Genomic DNA, 26,669 nt, shown 5'->3' with positions numbered 1-26,669 from the left:
CAGGTTTACTGTCTTTCTGTCAAGAGTGTAACTCACAACTTTAACCCAGTCCCACCTTTAGACAACCCAAATCTACCTTCTATATCAAAAGGATGGGAGAGGGGTGCCTAGGTAGCTCAGTCCATTAAGCATCCAACTCTTAATCTCAGTTTAGGTCATGATCTCATGGTTCATGAGATGGAGCTCCACATCACGCTCTGTGCTGACAGTGTGGAGCCTGCTTGGGATTTCCTCTCTCTCCCTCTCCTCAGTTCGCATATGTACGTGCATGCATGCTTACTCTCTCTCTCCCAAAATAAGTAAACACTTAAAAAATAAAAGGATGGGAGAGTTCAGAGAATTATCAGACTACGTTTCTAGAACTTTACCCCTTCTTTCTGCTAGGAAAAACTCACACTGGCCAAATTATTCCACATGGCTGAGCTGAGCACATAGATAAGACAGGGGTGGGAACCTGCACGGGGCAAGGATAAGGCCAGATGAATTCAAGTCTTCTGTACGAAACAAAACTTCAGATGAAGGACAGAGTTTGCCAGACAAGTTTCCCAGAATGGAGACTGCTGTATGGGAAACTGTCTGCATCCAAGGCTCTTACCTTGGTGATGAGGTGAGGGTACTTCAGACAGGCAAGTTGGAGGACTGGCTCCTTGATCCCCTTTATGTTCAAGGATGCTTGGGGAGCTGGCTCCTTCTCAACAAAGTGCAGTAGGTTCTCTACCTCCTTCCGGGTAAAGTTCAGCATTGGATTAAGATCATCCACAACCCGATCTAGAAGCAAGAAGACATGGAGAAAGTCAGTACATGGCAGAGAAGACCACACAAGCACAGCTACAAAGGTTGGCAGACAAGAGAGGTTATGGCTGGCATAACTGTCACTAATATCTAAACTACCTCAGGCCATTCCATATTTGAAAGTCAAAGACCAGGTCTGAGGCCCTGGTGAAATGGAATATCGTAAGAGAAACTTGCATACCTACGCTCAGCTCTTATCATTAAACCTGCCTAGGATGAGTTGAGGTTTACCACCTCTAAAGCAATTATTTAAATCAGAATAAGATGGGAAGAACTGCTGATTTTCTGTGATTCAAAGCCTCTTTGTGTTCTCACAACCTGCCCCTCCTCCCACTCCCCCATCCCCCTGACACAATAAGATTAATATTGAGCCTGAAAGATGCCCTACCTGACATGCCCTGCTTGGAAATCTGTCGGTCATAGATCTTCTTTTCAAGAGTGAAATCAGCCACAAGGCGATAGATGTGACAGGGCTTTTTCTGGCCATAACGGTATACCCGACACACTGCCTGGGCATCATGGCAAGGGTTCCAGGAAGCATCAAATACCACCACTCGGTTGGCACCGATCAGATTCACACCCAAGCATCCAGCCCTGTAAAACACAAGCCAACCATCACAGAACTTTTCGTTTTAAAGACAGTTTTCAAATTGGCTTTACTCTGTGACTGCTAGCACTGTATTACCTTTGTCCTAAGCACAACATACTGGAAGATTGTACTGTGCTGCTGATGAACAGTACATTGCTCAAGCACTGAAAAGTATGCCCTGAAAATCCAAAACAGAAGTGTTGACCAGCTCTGAAAGAAAAACCCACTCTCCATTCCTCTGTAATGAGTAAGGCCCCTGCATCCTGGCCCCAGAGTGATGTCACTTGGTGAAGGAAACTATCTCCATACAGATGTTTCTGGTGTGTTTAGTCTAACAGCTTAGGAAAATGACTAGCTCATACCCATCAAGGGCATTCTGATGGCAAAATGCAGCACAACCTTAAAGCTGCTTGGCATGAGACAAACAATGCCATCGCCTTTTACAGTTACATTACACTTTCCATTTTTTAAAGCACTTTCACATTAATCCCATCATCTAAGACTCAGAATACTCCTGAGAGAAAAGCTAAGTATGACCACTGTTTTGTCTTTTAATGTTTTATTTATTTCTGAGGGAGAGAGAGAGAGAGACAGCATGAGCAGGGGAGGACCAGAGAGAGAGGGAGACACAGAATCTGAAACAGGCTCCAGACTCTGAGCTAGCTGTCAGCACAGAGCACAACACAGGGCTTGAACCCACAAACCATGAGATCATGACCTGACCCAAAGTCAGACGCTTAACAGACTGAGCCACCCAGGCACCCTTAAGTATGACCATGAAGGGCTTAAAGAACTTCGTGACACTATCATGATGACTATCCATCTAACACAACCTTTTGGGGTCCCCTCTCTGACTTCAAAAACAAGTCACAAACCTGAGCAGATTTCTTCTGATGGAACTTGGATGAGCCTTTGGGTACCTGCCCATGTGGCCAGCTGCCCTGAACACAGCCCTCTGACCTCCCCTCTCAGGATCCACTCACCTTGTGGACAGAAGGAACAGCCAGGTGGTAAGGTTGCTGGGATCATTGAACTGATTAATGAGCCGCTCCCTCTCAAAGGCAGGGGTGCTACCATCTAGCCCTAGGACAGAAGGAAAACCACAAGAAATGGACATATGAGGGTAAGGGTACGCAGCAAAATCACTGGGCAAATGTGTTTTTAAAACAAAACAAACACTCTACAGTACTCAGATTCTACCCCCATGGACATTCCATGGGGCTACAGTGCGTCCCAGGAACCTATAATTTAAAAATATCACCATGTGCAACAAGGATTATAAACTATGTTTCTCCCTTTAGTAGACAAAGTAATTCTAAGGTCAAGGTTCCTAGACTTTAGAATACCTAAGAACCACCCTAAATACAGAAGCTTGGTAAAAGCTGGCTCAGGGTGACCTCTCTGGCTCAGTCCTGTAAATCTTGGTGAGTGCAGAAGGACTAAGAGTTCTGTTTTGATATGGATGTTGTTCCTCCACCAGGAATTTGCAGTGTTAACAAGCTCTGATGATTAAGAACTTACTATAAGGAGACATTAAAAAGAATAGATCTGGGGCAGTGGGATGGGGCATATGGATGAAAAGAAGGAAGCTCAAAGGAAGGGGGAAAAGTAACCTTCAATTAAAAAGAAACATGAATAACAGCAAAGAAAACAATCAACAAAACTAAAAGGCAACCTAGAGAATGGGAGAAGATATTTGCAAATGACATATCGGAGAAAGGGCTAGTATCCAAAATCTATAAAGAACTTATCAAACTTGACATCAAAAAAACCCCCAAAAAATCCAGTTAAGAAATGGGCAGAAGACACGAACAGACATTTCTCCATAGAAGACATACTACTGGCTAAGAGACATGAAAAAATACTCAACATCACTCATCATCAGGGGCATACAAATCAAAACCACAATAAGATACCACTTCACATCTGTCAGAACGGCTAAAATTGACATCTCAGGAAACAAATGATGTTGGCATGGATGTGGAGAAAGGGGAACCCTTTTATAATGTTGGTAGGAATACAAACTGGAGCAGCCACTCTGGAAAAGAGTGTGGAGGTTCCTCAGAAGGTTAAAAATAGAGCTACTCTACAACCCAGGAACTGCACTAGTAGGTATTTATCCAAAGGATGCAAATATATCAATTCAAAGGGGCACATGCAAAAAAAAGGGGGGGAGGGAAATATGTACCCCAATATTTATAGCAGCATTATCAACAATAGCCAAATTATGGGAAAAGTCCAAATGTCCACTGACTGATAAATGGATAAAGAAGATATGGTGTGTACACACACACACACACACACACACACACACACACACACACACTGGAATACTACTTGGCATGAAAAAGAATGAAATCTTGCCATTTACAACAACATGGATGGAACTGGAGGGTATTATGCTAAGTGAAATAAGTCAGAGAAAAAGAAATACCATATGATTTCATTTATATGTGGAATTTAAGAAACAAAACAGATAAACATAGGGATGGAAAAATAAAATAAGATAAAAACAGAGGAGGCAAACCTAAGAAACTCTTAACTATAGAGAACAAACTGAGGATTGCTGGCAGGGAGATGGGTGGGGGATGGGCTAAATGGGTGATGAGCATTAAGGAGGGCACTTGTGATGAGCACTGGGTGTTGTATATAAGTGATGAATCACTAAATCACTCCTGAAACCAATACTATACTATATGTTAACTATTTTGAATTTAAATAAAATCTTGGAAGAGATTAAAAAAAGCAGCAGCAGCAGCATGAATAAGAGAAGAGAGGCTACATTTGTCACCCTAGGGAAAAGAGAGAAAAGGACGAAGCTAAGGAGATGAAATACCACATGGAGGACTGGATGATTACTGTTATAGGAAGTATCAGTTTAATTGGTATTAGAGGCTCTTTCAACTGGCACTCCAACCTACCTTTCCAACCTGAGTACCCACAGTTCCCAAGCACAGCTCAGCATTGCCTCACTGGGAAAGCATACAGTCAACACAACCCTGTGCTGGGGGTCTTCCTACCATCCCACAAACCTCTACTCTCTAAATACTTCCTTTAGGCCGGTGTTTCTCAACAAGGGTGATTTCCTTGCCCTCCCACCGTACAGAGGACAGGTGGCAGTGTTTGGAGACATTTTTGGTTGTTATAACTGGGTGGATGCTACTGTCATCTAATGAGACTAGGGACACTGCTAAAAATCCACCCCCCCACAACCTACAAAAAGAATTATCTAGCCCAAATGTCTATAGTTGGACAGCAAGTATCTGAGGCTAATATCTCTCAACATTTGTTTTTCATTACTACCCCCTTAAGACCCCTTTTATGATTTTTTTTCCTAATCAACATGTCCCTCGTGAAAATTTAAATACCACAGATATACTGTGTATGTTTATTTACTGCACGCCTATATGAGCTTTATACTTTTGAAAAGTTAAGCTTTTTTATTTTTTAATCCCCTCAAGAACTCATTTTCCCCCTCTTAGGAATACTATCTCCCCTATAGAGAAGAATGCATCATCTGGGCCTATATTCACTCTGTTGCTTCTTCTTAGAATGATCTTTGGGCCACACTAATTCTGTATATTCAAATTCTCCCCATCTTTATCAGTCTACTGCAAGTCCTGCCTCCTCCAGGAATCCTTCTAAAATCATCTTTCCCACAATGACTCTGTTCTCCTTAGGGCACTCGATCAGTGCTGCTTTGTATTTGTCTTGGAGTTACTGTATCTCAGATGAAGACAAGGCTTATTTTATGTCTTCTACTTCTCTGCTCTCCCCATATCTTCCCCAAGTTCCCCAGCCCCTACTACAGTGCCTCACACACAGTGGCTTGCTCTCAATACCTCCCTGCTTCTTGGCTACTCCAAATACTCCTAAACATTTGGTGGAGAATGGAGTAGAAGACAAAAAGGCAGAGAAGGAAAGGAAAGCCTTAAGCAGACCCTGCCAAGGCTCCAGAAACAAAGCAGCAGTGAACTCACGGAAGTAGCTGACGTTTCGAACCCACTTCTGTACTCCTTGCCCATCAGCACCAGGTAGACAGGGCACTTCTCGTTTCCCTAGGAATTCCTCGATGAGAGCCAAAGTGGAAAGGCTCTGGCTGGAAGGGACAACATTTGGTTCAGAAGGCTCCCAGACCCAAGGGAATCTTGTTCCCCAATGGACTCACAATCATGTATAGCCTTCTGACAGTGGGGGCTCCCAGAACCTGCTCCCTATAAGAGATAACCCCACAAAGAACCACTAGGGGTATTCTCCCTAGCTCATAATGGGAGCAGAGTCATCCATACACTTATTATCACCACCCCACTAAATTTGCTATCCTATTACTTCTACTTCCTCAATTCTTTCTCAGTTACTTCTCCTAAATTCTGGGGTTTAGCTCAGTACATAGTAACTAATAGCATCAGCATTAAAAACCAACATTGCATACATAAGATCTAACAATAGGCCACAATCAATATTATAGGTCTTACTAAGGCTTTCCAGTTATAAAGAGAAGCAGTCTCCTCAGAAATGATATATAAAACCAGTGGAACACTAAACTCTCCCCCAGTTAGAATCACTGCTCTCCTCTCAGTGTGTGCCACACATGGAAACCTTTACTCTGAGGCTCCCAAGATAACCCTTAGCTCTCATGGGGGCATAATCTAGCTAGAGCAAAAAGAAAGCAATCAGCTTTATGTCTGTTTCCCTGAAGAATCAGGCCTTGATGGAACTCAGAGCTCTGGCCAGAGAATGTGACTCTGGAACAAATCATATTACTTATTTGGCCTTACATAGAAAGCATCAAAAAAAAAAAAAATTTTTTTTTTTAAGTAGGCTCCACACCCAACATGGGGTTTGAACTCACAACCCTGAAAGCAAGAGTTGCCATGCTCTACTGACTGAGCCAGCCAGGTACCACCCCTTCTCAATTGTTTTTAATTAAAACAAATAAAGGCTGGGAGGGACTGAAGCGGATTAGACTAGAGGTCAGCAAATGTTTTTTGGAAAGGGCCAGGTAGTAAATATTTGTAGGCTTTGCAGACCACATTCAGTCTGTTGAGTAGCCTTCTTCATCTTTAAAACCCTTTAAAAATGTAAAAACTAACAGGCCACAGGCCAGATCTGACCTGAGCCACAATATGAAAGATTAGACTATGACCTCCAATGTTAGCCTAGGGTTTTAAACTGTTCTCTGCAGAGAAATCACATTTGGCAAAATAAGAAACTCCAAGAATGAGATGAAATGCAAGAAGGTCCTCATAATAAGAAGCACTAGTTTGGAAAGGCATGAAGAGAAAAACAAAACAAAAAAAAGGAGCTGGGGTCACCCCAGACAGTCTCACTCTTATAGGGGTTATGTCACTCTACTATAGATACACAGTGTCATTGGGGAATTTCTCTGCCTACCTGAACACAAGAATCTTGTCCCCAAGCTTCACACTTTCCTCAATCAGGTGGAAAAGTAATACCATCTTGGGAGAGTTCTCTAAGACTCCAGTCTGGTAATTTGTCAAAAGGTCCTTGGCCTGCAATAGAGAAATGAGGCAGCTTAGAGAAGGTCCATGGCCAGATCATTGGAAATAAAATTTACTCCTTCCAAGGTAGAAGCTCATGAGCAACCTTTATAGTTCCCTACAAAGACCCTGGCAGCATTGTGCAACCCCCACCCTCTTCCCACATAGGCTTTGCTTTGTACCATCACTTCTCAGCAGTGGTTTATGACCACAGAAGTATCTGCTTGACTCACCCATTCATATGTGACAATGTTGTTGCCTCGCTCCTGGAAAGGGTTGAAGCCAACCCCTTGTAGGAACTTGCTATTGGTTGCCTCTCCCATTGAGGAGGCCAAGGTGCTGTCCTCCCCCTTGCCTTTTGTTCCCTGTGACGGGCAGCGGGCACTAGTCCCAGCTGAGCCAAGTTCTTCCACATCTAGGTCCTGCTCATTGGCCAGACTCTCCTTCTGAAGGGCTTCATACAGCACATCTGGGTGATTCCAGATCTGAAGTTCAAGTTAAAGAGGAAGTGACACAGGATGAACAATCTAAGGGTATCCCAGGGAGTCTGGAAACACACACTTGCTCAAACACACACTTCCCACAGCATACACTATCACACCAAAAATTACAGTATCTCCAACTCCCTCATAGCCAAAGAACCTACGTATTTATTTTAACTGTGATCATCATAATACGAGTGGAAGAGTTCATACCAGCGGGCATGCCCATATGCATAATCAAAAAGGCTGTATCACAAGCCTTGCATTCTCATTTAAATAAGCGTAAGAAGGTTCCTGTTTCACTGTGTGGCTACAGGCAACTACCGTATGAAACTATGAAACAAGACTAATCTCTTCCTATGGACAAATGTATCTGACTTACAGATGACCAACCAGAAGTCATTTCACGGACTATTCCTAGCAGGAGTTGAGAATTCCTTGGGGGGACGGGAAGGGGATAAGAAGGGTGTGTTGGCATTGTAGTGTCCTCACAGACCATATCTGCTGTAGCTTCCTGGCCCTGTTTAGGACTGTGGCTACAAAAGAAACATTTTAAAACCCCATCAGTCCCCTGACACACATCTTCAGCTGACTTATTAAAGCAGTGGTCATTTGGTTATAATATCCAACAGGTCAGCTGAGAGCTGTCAAAGAAACATGTCCCTCATTAGGCAACAGGAAACACATACTAAAGACAAGTCAGGGTTCATCAACCTATTCATGAAGCTTAGTGCTAAAGATACCTGGGCCTTGCTAACCCCGAATCATCTCAAGCATTATCAGGATGAAAGATTAAACACAGAATCAAACATAAGGTACCCCAATAACTTGTCTAAGCTATATATTTCTTGAATCTTGATTATGCTAGCAGTCAAAATCTGCCCCACAATGTTTTTCCATTATCCCTTTTTCCCAAGTTAAAAAAAACCCGTGAGAAAGGAAGCAACTTCTCAAGTTTGGTACCTCAAGTTAACCAGATGAATCACACAACTGCAAGGAGCACCATTTATATCACAGGCTGAGTGGTACCCAGGCAACTACTGGGTACCCAGGAGCCATGTAGCACACAACCAGCACATCTCTCCTTGGGGCCTCCAGTTCTCCAATGCAGCAAACCGAGGCGGGGCCCTCTCACTTTACTCTTCCTTTATCAAGGACTCCCAGCAGGAATAAATCCCTTGGGACAATGTACATTCTTCATTCATATCTCAATATACCCTGAGGCCTCAACACACCTTGCAGCACACACAGAATGCCTTGAGGGGGTTCAGCCCCAGCCAGCCACTGCTACCACAGTCTCGGAAGCGGTCCATGAACTGTGTGTACAAATCTCGCTGGATCTTTGAGAGCCGTACCAGGATCACATTCTCTTCCTTGGCAGGTAGATGAATCTTCAGCACAGTGTGGCCTCTCCTACAAAGGCAGAGATCAGAATTGTCAAGCCAGTGTGGCCAGGAGGGGTCAGTGCAGGATAACAAGAGAGTCCTGCATTTCTGCCGCACCTCCTTTTGAGGATCTCAACATTCACAGCAGCCTTACAACAATGAGGACTGGTTTAGCGACCATCAGAAGAAACTCATTTTAAGGATAAGAACTAAAGTAAAGAGGATTGGGTAGCAGAGACTGGGAACTGCAGGTTCATACCCAGATCTAGGGCTGTTTCTCTAAACTTTCTGCACACGTGCCATCTTAACAAGGAAAAACAAGGGAATTCCTTAGACCAGCCTAACGATACCTACTGAGATGCTGAAACTGGTGAGGCCAGGCGCCTGAGAACCAGCACTTCTATGCTTTCACTGAGTCAGCAGAAGGCTAGCTCTCTTTTGCTTCTCAGCAAGTAAGGTAGGTATCCCTAGAAACTTCAAAGAACAACTTCTGAGAGAAGCACTTCTAGGCCAAACTTTCAGAGGACTGAAACAGTGGCTATCCATCATTTGTGTGCTATTCAGGAAAAGCTACTCAGTAAAAGGAACGTTTTACTATCACCCACTAGGGAGGGACCCTCCTGCTGTAACAGTTCCCCTTTGGGACAGCTTTGGATGCCTGTTACACCAACAGCTCTCTGATGGTTCAAAACACAGGGCCCGGAGGATGGCTCACCTCTGCACAAAGCCCTCCAGGAGGCTGTGCAAGACGTGGCTCCGGTACCGCATGAGGCGGACATCCTGAGGCGTGCTGTCAATACACTGCCCATTCAGTATAGGGCGTTCAAACATGTTGCTGAACTCCTGCCGGGTGCCGAGGAAGTCTGGGCGCACAAAATCCACCATGCACCAGTACTCAATGAGGTTGTTCTGCAGGGGGTAACCTGTCAGCACCACCCGGCGGCGAGAGCGAATGTTCTTCAGGGCCTGTGAGGTGCTGGCCTGACAGTTTTTGATGCGGTGTCCCTCGTCACAAATCACCACATCAGGGCCAGGGCGGCATAAGGCCTTCTCAAACTCTAGGGAGGGAAGAGGATCCGGAGTCAGAGGGTGAGAGGGCCTGTTCTTAGTCAACAATATGAGAAGTAGGGGTGCACCCTGGAGGAGACAGAAGAAATGAAGGAAGCAGGAAAGCAAGAGTCAGCCCCCATTAGTGAAAGGGAGCCAGCCATCCAGGCTCCTGCACATTTGGTGTGACACATTAACCTGGACTTTTGACTCTTGCAGTAAATATCTCTTTTCCCTCTTTCCTTATCTCTCTTCTTTTCTTCCTTTATGTTCAAAGTAAAACCCCTTGCATTCCTACCTAGGGCTTATACCAACTGGGTGGCAGAGCATGTGACTTACAGACTACCAGCCTGGGATTAAAAATGGGTCTGAGTGAGGGGCACCTGGGGGGCTCAGTAGGTTAAGCATCCAACTTTGGCTTAGGTCATGATCTCACCGTTTGTGAGCTCGAGCCCTGCATCAGGCTCTCTGCTGACAGCTCAGAGCCTAGAGCCTGCTTCAGATTCTGTGTACCCCTCTCCTGCTTGCCCTCTGTCTCTCTCTTTCAAAAATAAATAAACATTAAAAAAAATTTTTTTAATGGGTCTAAATGAGACTAACGGGAATCATCCAGATACTTCAGTCAACTTTCACCATTGCCAGTGTCTCTGCGCCATCTGCGGGCTGGCTGGTGGGGAGCTAGCTAAAGGACAAAATGTTTCTGGAGTTACCTGCCAGTCATTGCTAAATGGCAAGTTCATCCCAGCTCTACCACAGAAGCAAACCTAGGACAAACATAATCTACAGATGAAGAGACCTATAAATCAAATAGCCTCTGAACCTAAAAAAAAACTTTCTTCCCCAAACAGGCAAAAGCCCCTTAAAGATAGAGCAGAACTAAAACTATGAGAGGAACGACTTTCACTAAAAAAAGAACTGGCATAAATTCTCCCTTTTATAAACTTACAATATCATTACTACTCTGTATATCAGTGATTTAAATACTTCACAAATATTCTTTTAATACTACCCCAGAACACCTCTAGGACAAGGTGAGAAGAAAAGTCACTCTCCCAACTGCTCTGTGAGAGAAACAGCCAGATGGGCAGGGGAATCTCCCTAAGCCAGTCTGTGAGTTGGCCCACCCAGAATTCCATGTCAGGCAAGGAAAGCAGTACCTTCTGAGAGCCTGTGGAGGTCTGCCCACCTATCTTAGGGACCTGGATTTCTGGTTCATGACAATACAATTCACATCAATAATCTTCATATCTGACTTGGTGCTACTGCAGACACTATTTCTTTTTTCCTGAAACACTACCCCTAAGAGTATCCCCAGGAAAGGCTACCCACCTCTCCGAAACTCCTGCTGTCGATCTTCCTCATCCAGATCAATGATGACCGGGTGAGAGCGTTTCTTGGTTTTCTTCGATCTACCTGTGGCAAAGGATTTCTTCAGGGTGAGGAGTCTGTACATTTCGTACCCCATCAGCAGCACCCCACCCTCTGATACCCAATCAGCCATCACTTTAGCACGAGCTGCCATTGTCCTGCAAGAGTGAACAGAGAAAAAATTGTTCATAATTAGAGCCACGTTGATGTACATTCAGAAGTCCTTATTGCCAGGGACTTCAGTAGCAGCATCACAGGGCTTGCTGGCTGCCTCCCTTCCCAGTATTCCCGAGATGCTAACCATACTGAGGATGGATGGGGTCACTAATGACAGTTAAACAGCAGAAAAATAGAAATACAATGGCACGAGGCAAACAAAAGTAACAACTTCCTTGGATGTACATGCATGACTACAATTCTACATTTGAGGGAGAATTTCAAGTTATTCCCATAATACACAAAAGACAGTTAAAGCAAGGGCAATATTCTGCATTTTATCTTCCCAGGCCCCGTTGAGTAAGGAGCCAAGGACAAGCAGTAAAGGAAAAAGGGTAGCAGAGCCCAGAGACACTCAGAGCACAGTCCCTCCACTCCTAAACAACTGAGCTCTGATTTTAATTCATTAACTGCATGTGGACTAATAGTCCTGAAATCCAAGAAAGAAGAGCCAGTGATCAACCATCTAGGGGGCCACTCAGTCTCCTCATTTTGATGTGTGTCACCAAACATCACAAAAGGCAGCCTTTGCAGAAGAGAAAGTGTATCTTCTCAATTATCCATGCCAACAAGGGGAGAGGGTAGCATGGCTGGCTGGCTTGGACCAAGAAATAGCTTTAGAATTTTGGAAGTCAAATTGAACTTATGGAATGGAAATATAAATAATCTTATTCAAATTCAAATTCAAAACAAAAGTTTACTTTTTTTTTTTTAATGTTTTACTTATTTTTGAGAGAGAGGGAGAGAGAGCAAGAGCAGAAGGTCAGAGAGAGAGAGAGAGAGAGAGAGAGAATCCAAAGACAGGCTCCAGGCTCTGAACTGTCAGCACAGAGCCCAATGCGGGGCTCGAACCCACGAACCCATAACCTGAGCTGAAGTCAGATGCTTAACTGACTGAGCCACCCAGGCGCTCCAAATTTACCCTTTTCAAAACTTGGAAGTTGTACCAGTAAAGGTCAACTACAAATAAGGGCTTAAAAGAGACTGCTGATTAGGCTTCTAAGAAAGAGAAATGTAAAAGGTGAAAAGTTAGAAGATGGACAGTTTCATTTCATCATGTTGAATTTTATTACTATCCACATGGGCAAATAGGATGATGTATGCATATTTTTCAGGATATAAAAGCACCTTCAAGCAGAACATAAGACATTTCCCAAGCTACCTAACTCTGACTTCATTGAAAAGCTAGGTAGAGAAAAAATCAGGGAATGGGCAGTGCGGGTGGGAAGGAACACATCAAGAAGCCAAAAGGAATCTGGGAAGACAGGGTTTGTGCCCTGATATCCAGATCCTGGAAAGAAGTCTAAAAGGAAAGGGAGAAGAAGAGAGGGTAGGCCACATACTTGTGCTCATCATTCAAGATGTGAACTTTAAAGAACCGAGGCTGGACTTCTTCAGGCTTGTTGTCAGCTGGAAGGGCTTCAGGAGCTGGAAGCCACATGTTGAACTCTGCCAGCCAATTCTGAAGAGTATTAACCTGTCAGAAAGCCAAGTCCAGAAAGAGGGTTTTAAGAAATAAGCTCAAAACTGAGTTCAAAAAGCTGTTTAGTACCAGGCAAGGCATTAACCCAGAGCTCCTCAGAGGGGTGACTGAACTCTTACCGGCACAATGGCAAGGACAGTTTTGGCTGGCGTGTGGCGGAAGAGGACATCGATGAAGGAGATCACTTGCAAAGTTTTCCCCAGACCCATGCTATGGGCCAGAATACAGCCAAAGCCACTACTGGTCTTAAACCTCTCCAGGGATTCAACCAGGTTATCATACAGGAACCGGATCCCACCAATCTGACAAAGGACAAACAGAGGCAATAGTTAAAGGAGCTGGCAAAGACCAAGATGCTCATTTTATTCATCTTGGAATTAGTCAGAATTAAGTAAATGAGCAGACACTATACCAGTCAGTTGGTGTGAATGGCTACAGAAGTTTCCCTGTACCCTGACTGGTCTATTGGCTGATGATAGTCTTCTTAAAGAAAACATGGAAAATCATTCACCTGGTACAATGGCCCATGTGAGGCAAGAATCTGCAGTACCAAATTCTTGACAGGGTCTGTCACTCAGCCCTTAACTGCTCACCTCAAGATAATCCATTCCATGAGTTCTTATTGTGAAGAGTTCTTACACTGAGTCAACCTCTGCCTTCATGGAAACTCCACTCACTGGTTCTGGTTCATGGCTCTGGGTCAACACAAATTACTCTGCTCCCTCCTATCAGAAAGTTCCTTAGACTTCTGACTCTTACATCTCTTCTGGAACCACTTCCAGAGTTAAATTGACTTCCTTATCAAGGCACTGTCCTCCAGACAGCACCTCAATCAGTCTTGCAGATCTCACAGAAGGAAGCTCAAGATTATTAAACCAAGATATCCAACAACTCTACATGATATGACAAACCCGAGACTTGCCCTTCCCATTCATCAGAAATCCTGAAGCACTGACTCCTCCTTTCTGGATGAGGTGCGCACTCCCCCTCTGACATCGGCTGTGCTCCCAAAGGGGTAGAAAAGACCACGGAATTGCAGATATGATTGAGGCTCTTGTAAATCCAAAGTCCTACCCCCTCACAGATGCCCATCTCACCAAGAAACTACTGGACCTTGTTCAGCAGTCATGACACTACAAGCATCTTCAGGAGCTGATGAAGCCACCAAAACCCTCAACAGAGCCATCTCTGAGTTCATCATGATGGCTGCAGATGCTAAGCCCCTGGAGATCATCCTTCTCCTTCTGCTGCTATACGAGGATAAGAATGTGCCTTATGTGTTTGTGTGCTCCAAAAAGGCCCTGGGGTGGGCCTGTGGGGTGTCCAAGCCTGTCTTTACCTGTTCTATCACCATCAAAGAAAGCTCACAGATGAAGCAGCAGATCTAATCCATTCAGCAGTCCAATTGAAAGGCTCTTAATCCAAAGAGGTGGCCTCTGCCCCACTCCTCATTGAGTTGTCCCCTGGGGTTGTGTATCATACTGTGTTAGCATGTAGTACCTCCAGCTATCTTCTCTTGTTATATTATACTACTAAATCTGGGTTTTGCATTTTTGTATTATTTTTGTTTTACAGGTTGTTATCCATATATTAATACCCCACCCTAGCCCAATCTCCCATTCTATTCTCTTTGCCATCTTATCCTCTCTTTGGAAAAATGATCTAATGCCAAGAACAGGCAGACACAGAAAAGTGACACCATTCAAAGGCAGGGAAGAGCCAGGACAGAGATTTGGTTCCAGCTTTCAGGCGCTAATTTCCCGCGTGTGTAGGACCTTATGGATGTAAACACCATTCACTTTTGGTGAATGTATGCTTGGCATACAAAAATCATTCTATAAGTGTTTGCTCTCTATAGGGATTATGTAGCATTTGGGGAGAAAGAATGTATCCTATGAGGTTGTTAGGTCTATGTCCAAGTGTCACATGCTAATATGCCCCTGCCATTTGCTTTGGTAATGTGACGTTATTCCTCCTCTCCCCCAACTCCTAACCATGCTCCTGAGTGTAGCAGGGCAGCAGCATACCAAAGATGTGCTGCAGAATTCCAGAGGCTATTTGGGCAAGTTAGACATGGGGCAGTTGACCTAGGTCTTGAAGGAGTCCACAGTGGCAAAAAAAAAAAAAAGAGGGTCAAGTGATGCTGGAATGAAGTCTGGGCCCAAGGCATGGAGACCTAACCACAAGCCACACTAAAGATGTTGGAGTCAAAGAAACATCCTCTCTAGTGAATGGAGATGTCTTCAGTGGATACTAGGTACCAGCTCTGAGAGCCCTTACCCCTTATCCCTGCCACAGTGTGGGTCAGATTCTTTATCACATCAGAAAGACAGTACTACTGTGCCATTCTTGTGAGCATCCTGATAAATATATCCATATTCCAATTTTAAAAAATTCTGAAGCATCAAGTGCTAGGAGGAAGGATCAGGTCTTTCCAATAACTGCTCATGGTACCAAATAAATACTTCACAAGCTCTGAGGCTAACAACCACCAACAGGATATGTCCTCAGCAAAGAAGTTGAAAGGAAACAAAGAAGAGAGTCAAGACTTGCCGTACCTGATGAGGTTTCACAGCCCGTGCCAACTGTGGGGCCAGGAAAACATTCTCCTCCTCTGGAGGGTGGTTCAGATTGACAAGGACCCGCCCCAGAGCATCACGCTGGTTTAAGACGTCATTCACGTGGGTACCACCCTTCTCCTCTTCCTCATCCTCCTCACTGACAGATTCACTGCTGTCCACAATGTGCAGGGTGTCCTCCTCTCCAGAGCTCAGTTCAATCACTTCTGAGATAGCCAACAAAGCAAAACAAAAACCAAAACCCAGGGAGCAGAGATAATTTACTGCCCATTATCAAAGCTTATAATATGGAAACAACGTTAGAACTTGTCATCACTTGTAAAATTTTGAGTTTTACTATTTCTCTCTTCTGGCTTCAAGTTAAGACAAGGGAAAACCTTGTAAATACAAGGAGACTCAGGGACAGTCAGACGCCAAACCAAATGGGGAAGGACAGATTTCTATTCAGATGTACAGCCAACCAATCAGGGTGAACACTGAGTCAGGAGGAAGCAGAGACACCTCTGGCTCGACCTTACCATCTCGACTGCTTTTTTCATCCTCACTGCCACTGCTGCTGTCCAAACAAATGACTTCCTGGGCCAGGACCCGAGGAGGCAGTTGGGGACCATCACTTGCTCTTAAGACAATTTCCTCTAGGGAAAGAAAGATGGAAAGGAATGCCAAAAGCACCTTTAGCTCAAACTTATTTCCCTAAATGATTCATCAGTCCTTCACCTTTGTCACTCTGAAGGAGACTATCCGCTGATGAGAGAAGTTGAGGCTATCTCAAAGACCTCAGTCCCCTTTCTAACTTCCCTTGTCTTTACTGGTCCTTATCTCCCAGTTATTATTATTAAGTATATATTATTAAAATATACAAATTATGGATAAAATATATGATATATAATATATATAAATAAAAATATAATAATTTTTTTTTTTTAAAGTAAACTACGTCCAATGTCAGGCTCGAACTCACGACCCCGCTATCAAGAGTCACATGCTCTACCCACTGAGCCAGCTGGGTCCCCATGAGGGGTACACTTTTATCCATCTTAACTTTTCAACTTATTTTTTAAATTTTTTAAATGTTTACTTATTTTTCAGAGAAAGAGATCATGAGCAGGGGAGGGCCAGAAGAGAGAGGGAGACAGAAAATCCCAAGCAGGCTACGCACTGTCAGTGCAAAGCCATCATGGGGCTTGAACTCACAAGCTGTGAGGCCATGACCTGAGCTAAATCAAGAGTCAGACTCTTAACTGACTGAGCTACCCAGGTGCCCCAATCTTAACTTTTTCAGTAAGATGTTTCTGATCATCTGCTCCTAAGAAACTGAATGACTCAAAAACAATTCCTGAGAGGTCACAATCTTATTTCAGATTTGCCCTTAACCACTGTGTGTTCCTGAAGGCCTCTTCTCCCTGTACTTCAGGCATGGTCTCTCCCACCAACTCTGGGGCTTACCAGGAAGGAACTCCAGGGGAACGGTAGGAATAGGGGCTGCGTAATCCTTCCTCTGCTGCTCCAGGCGTTTCCTTCTTTCCAACTCTTCCTGTTGTGCTGCTTTGGTAACGGGCTCCAACTGATCCTCCCGGAGCAACTTTCTAAACATAACAATAAGAGCAAGCACTGGAGATTTAGACAATGTAATGCCAAGCTAAAGAGCTCATTGCTGAGCTCAGAGAGCTGAGGCAGGAGGAGGAGAAGCCATGTCAGTCCCACATACCCATGCAACAGGAGTGGGGGGAGGACTTCAAGGCTCAGGTGATTCTGGGCTAACATTTTCCATACTATTTAATTTACTGAGAGATGCTCCTGAAAACTCGTCTTTGCACATAACAGATCAAGAGTAAAAGTAAAATATGATTCATAAAGTTGAAAAGTAGTATTAAAATATAGAGTTGTTATATGGGAGGGTAGAATTATAGATCCTTATTTATTCTACATCCTTATTTCGCAAACTTTGAATATTTCCAAGCTATCATTATGTCAAAAAAATGAGAGTAGGAGGAGAATAGGATATCATTTATCTCCTTTTGATAGCAAAATGGTTATGTGACGGAAGGACTATAGGGGATTCAGACAGTTAAGGAAGTTCACATCTGCCATTCTCAAGGAAGAAGCCCTCTTTGGACCAGTCCCTTGCCAACTGAAGTTGAGCTCTAAGAAAATGAGAACCCAACTTCTTTCATCTTCCCTTGTTTTGAAACATAAGAGAAAAATAAAGGAAAAAACAGTCCAACCAGAGCACCCTATCATGCCTGGGCTGCCTCCCAGGGCCTCCAGAGAATGGGATACTCCCCAGCACAGCTTGAGAACCATCCGTGTCTGCTCCACAACCTCAGACAGTCTGGAGGTGGTCCTGAGCTGCATCTCCACAATTAATTGGGGCACAAAGCTTACACTTTTCTTCTTTTGAAAGGGGACTCTCTTGCTCAAACCAGTCCTGCTACTGACAGCCTTCAAATGAAGGCAATACCTCTCTCTACTCTCCCTTCTCCTCTTACCCTGAGCACAGCTCACCGTATGTTTCTCCTCATGTGGGAGGGCTTCTGAGCTCTCTTCTTTTTGGGGTCCTCGGAGGCGAGGCTCTTGCCTTGGTGGTGCCTAAGCTGCTCTGAAGGCTCAGACTGAGATGAGGTAGTTGAAGTGCACCGCGGTGGCCGCTGCCCATCTTCCTCCAGTTGGGCACATTCAGTGCCACACATGTCTTCCAGGGATGGGTCTGAAAAGACAAAGGGAAAGAGGTGACGGAGACTGACATTTACTGGAAGAAAAACAGGTTTTGATGCCAGGCACACCTGGGTTCAAATCTCACCTCAGCAAGAGTGAGAGATCACCATCTTAGCTGGTGATCTAAGGCAAGTGACTTACATCTCTCTGAATCTCAATGGATTTACCTATAAAATAGGAACAGTGATGCCTACATTTCAGAGCTATTGTGAGGACTAAATAGTGTGTGTGTCTAGAACCAAGTCTGCTTTAGAGTAGGCTCATAATAAACGATAGCCCTCACTCTTGCTATAATTTACCACTATGATCAGAATAAGGAAGTTTCATGGCCTCAGAATGCTGTGAAAGGGACAGTAGTTTCCAAATACAGCTCATTCTGACCTGTGTGACACTAAGCAAGTCTCATCTAACAACAACAGGAACATTCCTCCTTTCAGAGTCTTAAAGTGTTCACTCATTTAATTCACTGATCATTCAATGAAGACCTACAACATGGAAAACACTGCCCAAGATGCTTCAAGGCTATTTATAAGACCCCTTCCTTTCAAGGAGTTTATTTTCTAGACATAAAAAGGAGGCTGTCCTAACAACACAGGAAGGGCAGGCTAACTGATTTAGAGAACTTAAAATTTTAAGATGTAATTTTTCTAGCCAGAGGTAACTAGCTAAGCCAAGAATAATTGCCTTAGGGTCACAGGAATATGAAAGACACTACTTTGTGGCATGATCACAAAGAAATTATAGGGAAGGTAAAATGTGAATGAAGCCTTGAAAGGCGAGCAGAATGTCTAAAGGTACTGCCCTGAGGAGGGGAAAAGGGGAGGAAATTCCTGGAAGAAGGAATGTCATTTGTGACATCAAACACCCGCAAGGACTGGGGCTGGGGTAGGAGGGTCTGTATGCAACCCTTCTTCCTCAGTCTGCTGAGCAGCATTCTGATTACTGGATGGGCAGGCTTTGACAGTCATACAGACCATAAGCCTGTCCCCAAATCCACCAGAGCCTCCCAGATACAAGCACTACACAACCAAAGGTCTTTCCCAAAAGTAAGAGCAGTTTAAAACTATAACATAAATGTTGTAACTGAGGTGCACTAGTCAATACCACTTAGCTCTCAGACAGGAAGCACTCAGGAAGTTTGGAGGTTTGGTGGGATGATTTCTGTTTGTTTTTAACTGAACTTTTAAGTTTATTTGGATTTCACCAGTTTTTCACTAATGTCCTTTTTCTGTTATAGGATCTCGTCCAGGATATCATATTGCATTTAGCTCTCATGTCAGTCTCTCTCAACTGTGGCAATTTCTCAGTCTATTCTTGTCTCTCACGACCTCAACAATTTTTTGAAAAGTACTGGTCAGGTGTTTTGTGGACTGTCCCCTAATCTGAGCATCTGATGCATTCTCATGATTAGACTGGGGTTATGGTGGGGGGCCGGGTGAGGGGAGAATACCACAGATATAAAGTGCCCTTCTCATCACATCTTGTCAGGGTACAAAATATCAATGTGACTTATTACTGGTGACATTAACATTTAAAGCGGTATCTGCCGGATTTCTCCACTGTAAAATTACTATTTTTACCTTTCCATATTTTATTCACTAGAAGCAAATCACAGGGCACCTGGTGGCTCAGTCAGTTAAGCATCCAACTTTGACTTAGGTCATGATCTCATGGTTTGTGAGTTCAAGCCCTGTGTTGGGCTCTGTGCTGACAGCTCAGAGCCTGGAGCCTGCTTTGAATTTTGTGTGTCTCTCTATCTCTGCCCCTCCCCTGATCATACCCCTCCCCTCTTTCTCTCTCAAAAATAAACAAACACTAAAAAAAGAAAAAGAAAGAAAAAAAGAAGCAAATCACTAAGCCCAAACCACATTCAAGAGGAAGAGAATCAAGCTAAATTTCCTGGAGAGAGGGGCATCAAAGAATTTCTGGACAGAAGTTAAAACTACATGCAAACAAATGTTTGGAGTGGTAGGGAACTCTGAGGCTTTGAGGATGCAAATATCCTGTTTCTTAAAATTTACCCAACTAATTTTAACATTCATCAGTGGATCTTACCTGGAGTAATTATTACTGTGGTGTTCTAATGGTGGTTTTCTCTTTCCCTCTGTACTTCTACATTTATTATTTGGAATTCTTCTTTAAGGAAGATTTGTCCCTTCACCCTCATTTATGTATTCAACTTTTTTTTTATACCAGTATGGACTCAAGTGCCAATGTGGTAAGAAATATTGAACCCTGTAGACTTTGGTAAAGGAAGACAAGGTTGCTATAGACCTCAATGAATAAACCAGTAAACTGATGTCCCAAACCAAAAGACGTATCATGGGTCATCATCCTATGTACTTAATCAACAAAAAATAACAAATGGACCATCTCACCAGCCAGTGGCCAAGTCAGAGAATTATGAGTGTCCCAGACATTCCATTACTGCTTACCTTCTGTCACTTGGTATAGCTTCTATTACTACTGTAGGTTCTTTATGATCTCTTTATATTGATGCTAGGTTCTAGGACAGCATGGAGTTGGAAACGAATGTTTCCTAAGAGATAACTGAGCATAGGGTTCAATGCGGACACTGAAGCCAGACTTCTGGGGCATGAATACTAGCTCTGTCCCTTATTTGTTCCTCAATTATAAAAAAATAACAACAGTCATTTTATTCCTCAGCTGACAGTTGAGGTGATGATTATGTGGCACAGCCTAGACAAAACACTAAAACAAGCTTGGCACACAGTGAACACCATATAAAACAGCTGCTACTTTTCCTAGGACGACTACCATTCCATGTATAAGGAATGAGTTTGGTTTCTTATCTCCTTTCTTTCTTATGATAGCTGCAAGGTGAATTTTGCTCCCCTCATTCCAAATTTGAGAAGCCGAAACCCTAAAAAGTTAAGAAAAGAAACAGCTTGCCTATGGGTATATGAGGAAAAAAGCAGGAAACAGGAGAAGACAGTTAAGAGAATGAGCTTCATGGTTAGGCAGTACTAGTTGAATCTGGGCTCTGTCACTTAGTAGTTCTATGTTCATAGGTTCAACTTCTCTGAACCATGGTTCCCACATTTGTAAAATGGGGATGTCAATAACTCTCTCAGGTCTGCCAAACTCCATGGAACTCTATACTCCCAATCACATTGAACAGGCTGGCAGCAAACAAAGCTGTGGGGCTTGGTCAGACATGCTGGGTAGCAGTGTTTATTTGTTTGGAAGACTCAAAATTTATACATCCTAATCAAAAATCAAAAATAAGAAAGCAAAAGGAGAAGCAGAAATGACACAAACTGCATTTTGTTCTCACAGAACAAGTGTTTCTTACAAATACGCACGCACACACACACCTGCCACATGAGACTGTACACATCTTCATTCCAAATCTCTCCACACGAGACTGCCACACACAGACTACCCGCTGTTGCTTCTCCTGCCCCCTCTGTCTTTTAGTTTAGCCTAACACACATAGGAGCATTTGAGTACCAGGCCCTGTGCCAAGGCATAATGGAATGGTCCACTTGGGGAAACACATGTGGTGAGTGCCTAGTAGCAACAACACTTTGGGAAAAAACACCCAATCTAGTCATGCAGGGCAGAGCACTTCCTTGGGAAAGGTGAAACCTGGGTTTTCCCTAACATAATAAGTAGGTATCAGAGAGTAAAAGAACAGAAAGAATATTCTAGGCAGATATAGGAGCATAAGCAAAAGGAAGAGACTTTAAAATTATCCTTTTTAAAGTTTATTTATTTTTATTTTCAGAGAGAGAGAGAGAGAGAGCAAGTGGGGAAGGGGCAGAGAGCAAGAGACACAGAATCCCAAGCAGGTGCCATATTGTCAGCGCAGAGCCCAATGTGGGGCTTAAACTCACAAACTGAGATTATGACCTAAACTGATACTCAACCAACTGAGCCACCCAGGAGCCCCAGGAATAGAGACTTAAAACAAGGTGGAATAGTTGGAAAAATACATGTAGTTCAATACTGGCTAAAGTAAAGTAAGCAAAACAGCAGCAGGAAGGGCCTTCCAACCCAACAACCACTTCCCTATCTCTACCCATGAGCCCTTTTCCCAAGGCAGACTGAGATGCAGACCCAGATGCCTGAATGCTGGCATAGAAGTCAACCCCTGTCCCAGGGAGGACTACCTCCAAGACCTTTTCTTCCTAGCATTCTACATTCTACTGCCAGCTGTTTGGGTGGGGAGGGGAAGCTAATGCGGCCAATATAAGAGTTGGGGATAGAGATGGGTAGTGGATGTGGACATATGTGCACACACAGTGCACATGTGAATACCCAGAGTGATTCACTCCCTTGCAGCAGCAGTGGAAGCATCTTCTTTGGCCCTCACACTGAGAGACCATGAGGGTTTAAAGCAGATAAGCTTTGCTTTTTGAAGCCTAAGGAAATGCCCAAGGGAGGCACCAAACAAGTAATGTTCATGATGGGGCACTGCAATACCATTATCATGAGCAAGAGGTTAAAACATAACAGTTCCCTCTCTGTTACCACAGGATCCACAGCAGGCATTTTACAAAAGCCTCCCAAAGACAGAATCAGGGTGACAAGAAGCATTGGGAATGCAACATGAGCCTTGGCTCATGGACATCTTCCACCTACTGAGAAAGTAAGGTGCTACTACTTTGTCTCCAGCCAGACATAAGAACTAAAAGAGAAACTTCAAAGGAGATGCAAGTCCGACTGGCTGCACACCCAAATTTGCTACCCTCCCCCCAAACAGTCCTCTCCTATTTCCACCTGAAGCACTGCAAGAGGAAAGCTCAGTAATTCTGTTTTCCTTAAGAAGAACTATCATTCTTCCAGCACCCACCCTTCTAAAGAGCTAATACTTCCATGGTATTGTCACATAATATTACTGTCACCTTCTTCCTAACTCACAGTCCTGAATTCTTCCCTCCTAAAAGGGGAAGCCATAATATTCCTCCTCCCAAAAGTACAGATGGTTGGACAACAGAGTCCCTAAGAAGGGATAACTATTGCTAAATAGCTACTTCTACTGGCATTGCAGCTTGCCCTACACAATTACACTTGAGGCTGGGTTGGTATACTTCAACTTAGTGCTTTGATAGGTCCTCTGACCTGGTTCTGATAATGAAATTTGATGTTCTCCTGGCCTTAAGGCCTTTTGTTTCTATTTCACAAGCAAATGTATTGAGGAACATTTGGAAGCAAGGTTAGAGAGTAGGCAGACAGGACAGAGTCGAAGTACAGAAGGCAGGCCTTGAATGTCAAGCCAAGGGGTCTGAACTTGATCTATCAGGGAGTGGGAATTTGTTGCCAACTGTTGTATTTCTTTCTTCTGGTTTCCACTTGCAGAGTGGGCTATTTCTGGAAGGAGGAAGAACATAATCTGATAACCTTTCAATATCCCAGACAAATTCAGAATCAAACATTCTAACCTGTGAGGCCTAGCTATGAATTCCTATCTGACCCAGGCATGAATGTGGCCAAGTACAGTAGCAACTTTAAAATGATCACAGTAGGGGTTCCTGGGTATCTCAGTCAGTTGAGCACTTGACTCTTGACTTCAGCTTGGGTCATGATCTCACAGTTTGTGGGATCAAGCCCTGCATCGGGCTGTGCACTAACAGCACAGAGACTGCTTAGGATTCAGTATCTCTCTCTCTGCCCCTCCCCTGCTCACACTCACTTTCTCAAAATAAACAAACATTTAAAAATAAATAAATAAATAAAATGACCATGGTATATGCAATTCTCATGCACACTTAGTTCAAAAACAGATTTCCCCTGTATTCTTAGAGGATTCTTTTTTTTTTTATAATTTTTTTTTAATGTTTTTTATTTATTTCTAGAAGAGAGAGAGAGAGACAGCGTGAGCAGGGGAGGGTCAGAGAGAGAGGGAGTCACAGACTGAAACAGGCTCCAGGCTCTGAGCTGGCAGTCAGCACAGAGCCCGACGCGGGGCTTGAACCCACGAACCGCGAGATCATGACCCAAGCGAAAGTCGGACGCTTAACCGACTAAGCCACCCAGGCACCCCTATTCTTAGAGGATTCTAAACCAGTTCCTTACCAATCAGTATTCTTTGAATGAATCTTCAGCTTCTGGGCTCAACAACTACTGTTTGTTTGTTAAAGAGCTTTAGCTTACAGATGTACTAATATTTAAAAGTTTGTTGTTATGTAAGTCAATGTTTTATAAGTGCTTCATTGCTGCTTCATGATGCTTATTATGAAGTTTCTGGTTTTTATGTAATATCATAATATATACCACATCTTAAACTATTCTTAATAATAAACTATTATTTCAAAACTTCTATAATTAATTTTCCTCTAAGTCAGAATGCAACTTTTCATGGCATGTTCTTTTGTATCTTCTGAATATTGGACCTTGTAAATTGACAACCTAATTAAAATAATTAATTCAATTTCAAAAAATAGCCCACCCTAAAATTCTGGAATATACTCCACCAAAAGTAACTGAGGAAAAAGAGAAAAGGTTCAACAAGCAGGTAAAGAGACATGTGGTTTAAAAGTCATTGACTGTTATCATCCAAATTCAGAATCATAGAATCAGATCTAGTGGCAAATACCTCTGAACTTTCTCCTTCACGTGAGCCAGCTGTGAACAGCAATCACCAGAGTTATATAAACACTAACGAACACTTACATAAGCTTCTCAGGAATGAGTTATGAACACCACCATGACAAATATGACTAGGCAAATGAGGAGCTTTTAAAGAAAAATCTGTGTTTCACTCATTGGGGGTATAAGGTGCAAATACTTCCAGGGCCCTTTCTCCAGCTGTTCCATCTCTTCTTTTCAATCCTATCTGTATAAACAAAGATCAGTGACTTCCAAGCCTTATCATATTCTTCCTGATGTGATGTGATAGGATGTATACACCACAACTGTTATAGATGTGTGTCAAAACATTACCTGAATCTCAACCCACCTTGAGATCTCACTCCCAGTTTGCAAAAACACAGGGAAAAAGGACTATGTTGGCAGAAGGGAGTGGCCACCGGAGATGCCTGACACTGTTCTGAGGAGCAACCAGCAGTGCGATGCAGTGGACCAGGGACCGCTTACACCTGAGAGAGATTACAGGCCAGCACGTACCAGAGGTGGAAGTCCAAGTCAAACGCAGAAGAACAGCCTCACTGAGCAAGATTGTCATCTGTACCCGAAGTGATTTCAGCAGCAGCCAGTACCTGTGGTGGATTTCCAGGCAAACCTGAGGCATTCTTAGCTGAGACACCGAGAGGTGGTTAAAGCAATATTAGAACATCCAGGTAGCTGATTTGCAAGCAAAAAACCAGAGGACAATGTATTGATGTGTTTGAATCAGCTGACAACGTAATAAAGATAATATTCATGATTTTTAGAAAACAGAAGAACTATGTTAAATTTGTTAAGCAAGACCACAAGGATGCAATCAGCAAAATCTAGAAATGCATGAAGCTACGGTAACAAGTGAATCCTTTTCTTCTGGAAAATAAGATGCAAGGAAAAAAAGAAAATGAAAAAGAGGTAGGGAAAGCTCAGATTAAAGAGATTTAAAAGACAGGAACTAAATGTGGAAATGTGGAATTAAAAGTAAAAATAAATTTTAAAAGATAATCAGAAATTATCTGGATATTTTATGATATAAGGAACTGTTTATTTAAAATATTTAGGTTTGATAATGGTATCATGTTTTTGTTTCGAGGACTTTATATGTTAGAAGACAGAGTAAATATACTCTGAAGTTTACAGGTAAAATGTTACAACATTAAGGATCTACTTCCAGGGGCGCCTGGGTGGCTCAGTCAGTTAAGCTTCCAACTTCAGCTCAGGTCACGATCTCACAGTTTGTGGGTTTGAGCCCTGTGTCAGGCTCTGTGCTGACAACTCAGAGCCTGGAGCCTGCTTTGGATTCTGTGTCTCCTTCTCTCTCTCTCTGCCCCTCACCCACTCACATTCTGTCTCTCTCTCTCAAAAATAATAAAATAAAAACATTAAAAAAAAAACTGCTGGTAAGGTATTTTAAAGAAAAAGGATCTACTTGCAAGTAATCCAAGGTTGAGGGAAACAGATGAAACAAGACTAGCTTTGTATTCACATCCATGGCAGAGAATACTGGGAATACAGGGTTTATTTTACTATTGTCTCTCTTTTTTTATTTCGTTTGAGATTTTCCAGAATAAAAACTTCATGACTGTTTCAGAAGTCTTAATGGAAGATAAGATGTAACAAGCACTAATTTCTATACTATTTAGATCTCAACTTTTCCATGTTTGTTAATATATGTTTGCATATTCTATACTGATAACAAATGAATACACATCATTCTGTGTTCGCATTTGGTCACTTGTTATTTACATATAAATATTTCTTTGACACACTCAACATGCTTGTCATTTTAATGGCATATCACAGAATGCTTTGTCATTCGGAGTGTTTCTTAGTTTTTATTTGCATCTGTAGTGGCTAACAGTTTAAATGTTCAGATATTGGCAAACTTTTCCTATAAAAAGCCTGACAGTAAATCCTTTAGGTT

The 26,669-nt window shown here is 43.0% G+C and overlaps 1 protein-coding gene and 2 pseudogenes across 1 annotated transcript in view; 2 read left to right on the top strand and 1 right to left on the bottom strand.

Annotated features, from left to right (window-relative positions):
• The window catches only part of RAD54L2 (RAD54 like 2), a 105,730-nt gene that overhangs the window by 10,164 nt on the left and 68,897 nt on the right, over window positions 1–26,669 (bottom strand). The window contains exons 4-18 of the mRNA XM_039243628.1: window positions 17,948–18,149; window positions 16,889–17,028; window positions 15,961–16,077; window positions 15,422–15,648; window positions 12,983–13,165; window positions 12,724–12,857; window positions 11,126–11,322; window positions 9,465–9,807; window positions 8,600–8,777; window positions 7,116–7,367; window positions 6,776–6,894; window positions 5,362–5,480; window positions 2,365–2,464; window positions 1,181–1,386; window positions 596–768 (exon numbers count right to left, since the gene is read on the bottom strand). Coding sequence (XP_039099559.1) covers window positions 596–768; window positions 1,181–1,386; window positions 2,365–2,464; window positions 5,362–5,480; window positions 6,776–6,894; window positions 7,116–7,367; window positions 8,600–8,777; window positions 9,465–9,807; window positions 11,126–11,322; window positions 12,724–12,857; window positions 12,983–13,165; window positions 15,422–15,648; window positions 15,961–16,077; window positions 16,889–17,028; window positions 17,948–18,149 — 2,690 coding nt within the window. The remainder of the gene's footprint in view (window positions 1–595; window positions 769–1,180; window positions 1,387–2,364; window positions 2,465–5,361; window positions 5,481–6,775; window positions 6,895–7,115; window positions 7,368–8,599; window positions 8,778–9,464; window positions 9,808–11,125; window positions 11,323–12,723; window positions 12,858–12,982; window positions 13,166–15,421; window positions 15,649–15,960; window positions 16,078–16,888; window positions 17,029–17,947; window positions 18,150–26,669) is intronic.
• Window positions 13,905–14,272, top strand: LOC120239446 (annotated as a pseudogene).
• On the top strand, window positions 25,195–25,402 carry LOC120239400 (annotated as a pseudogene).

Source organism: Hyaena hyaena, unplaced genomic scaffold, assembly GCF_003009895.1.
Source record: "Hyaena hyaena isolate Hyena2069 unplaced genomic scaffold, ASM300989v1 scaffold_231, whole genome shotgun sequence".
Taxonomy (NCBI): domain Eukaryota; kingdom Metazoa; phylum Chordata; class Mammalia; order Carnivora; family Hyaenidae; genus Hyaena; species Hyaena hyaena.
This window is presented reverse-complemented; position numbering and strand designations above follow the sequence as displayed.